This window comes from Dinoponera quadriceps, unplaced genomic scaffold (assembly GCF_001313825.1).
Source record: "Dinoponera quadriceps isolate SergipeBrazil2010 unplaced genomic scaffold, ASM131382v1 scaffold5330, whole genome shotgun sequence".
Taxonomy (NCBI): Eukaryota; Metazoa; Arthropoda; class Insecta; order Hymenoptera; family Formicidae; genus Dinoponera; species Dinoponera quadriceps.
Window position 1 is genome coordinate 2,167 of NW_014559245.1, and position 1,660 is coordinate 3,826.

Consider the following 1,660-nt stretch of genomic DNA (forward strand, 5'->3'; position numbering starts at 1 on the left):
TTCGTTGGTTTATCCAACCCTTCCCTCTCTTCATACCCATCAAGTCCTCTCCCAACGGAACCTCCACATGCGTCTACCCCAGTGGAGCGCCGCGACCGCTGACCCCGCGTGTGAATAAACTGTGCAAATATAAGTTGATACCGATCGACTTAGACGAATTCAAAATGACCAAGGTCCGTCGTACATCATCGCCAAGGGACCCGCGTCCCGAATATTACAAGATCTTGAGAACCGAAACTCTACATGCTTACTTCGGGGAATCTACATCCCCCCTTCCTTCATTGAAAGAACTCCGTGCCACGTCTCGAAGCTCCTTATACCGACAACAACGGGTCCGCCAGTGGATTCAATCCCACGACACACAAGTGCAGACGCCATGTGAACATTAAGAGCGATCCAGTTCTTACCAACGAGGACCGCTCCCCGAGTACAACTGCCACTGACAGCACCCCGGAGTCACCGCTCTGGAACTATCATCACCGGTAGGTAATAACAATTAAGTCATACATCAAACGGGACTATTTGTTAGCGCGTATCTCAGGGTAGGGCTGCATAAGCCTGACCACCCGAAAAAAATCTAGCCCCTCTCGTGGCCCGAGAATTATAGATAACCGCGGCCGAGCGCGACGTAACAATACCTGGACAAGAATCATGAACTGAATAAAATCACTTTGGACAAAATGCGCTAACCGCGATGCGGCCTCCCAGACCTTTCGGATCAGACGGATCGAAGCAGAAACAATATCTGGCCAAAGAAACATCTCATGTGGAATTTTCATCTCGCCGACGAGGAAACTATGAAAGTGACGCAGGCCGCGTTCGATCTGTGGGCGGCAAATTCATTGTTAACTTTTAATGCGTATCTCTGAATCCCGACATATTGTTATCGTATCGTGAGGGCCTTCACACGAATATCGACAAGAAAATTACTGATATGTGCCCGTGTTCTATAGACGGCCCCGGTGGTGTACTCGCTCACGCATCCTTTCCCAACGGAGATGAAGGTTACGTCACGGAGGTGCACGTAGATAGAGCGGAATCGTGGCATATTCATATTAGTAGAAATCCTCCTCGCACGCACAGCCTGTTGTACGTAATCGCGCATGAAATCGGCCACACATTAGGTTTACATCACAGTGAACACAAGGATTCGATTGTGTTTGCGATGGCGCCCAGCAAAACAAAATTTCCTATTACATTGAACTTCGATGATATTTTTCATATTCGATATCCATATGGTGCTAATTACCATGGTTCTACAACTAAATACCACCTACCACCACCACTACAGCTGTTGTTACAACAACAACAACAACAACATCGAAAAACATCAATCATGAACCGTGTGTCGTACGAGATCTTGATATAATATTAATCATAAACAATCGACTATATATTGCATATGAAAAGTACATATGGCCTATTAATATCAACGAAAATACTTATGAAAAACCGATTGTAATATCAGATTACATGCAATTTCTCCCTAACAACTTCACACACTTAACACCTGCATATCAGAAACCTACGGGCAACCTGATGATATTTGCAGATAATATCATATACGTGGTGTCATGTCCCAGTTACGAATTAATCCAAAAACTTTCGTTCAACGATTTCGGTCTTCCACCTACAGCCAGAATCAATACCGCAATAAACA

The 1,660-nt window shown here is 45.2% G+C and overlaps 1 protein-coding gene across 1 annotated transcript; it reads left to right on the forward strand.

Annotated features, from left to right (window-relative positions):
• The first annotated feature begins 934 nt into the window (after nucleotides 1-934).
• LOC106750249 (stromelysin-3-like) lies at nucleotides 935-1,369 on the forward strand. The gene has a single exon (XM_014630450.1). The coding sequence runs from the start codon at nucleotides 935-937 to the stop codon at nucleotides 1,367-1,369; it is 435 nt and encodes a 144-aa protein (XP_014485936.1).
• Nucleotides 1,370-1,660: the final 291 nt, after the last annotated feature.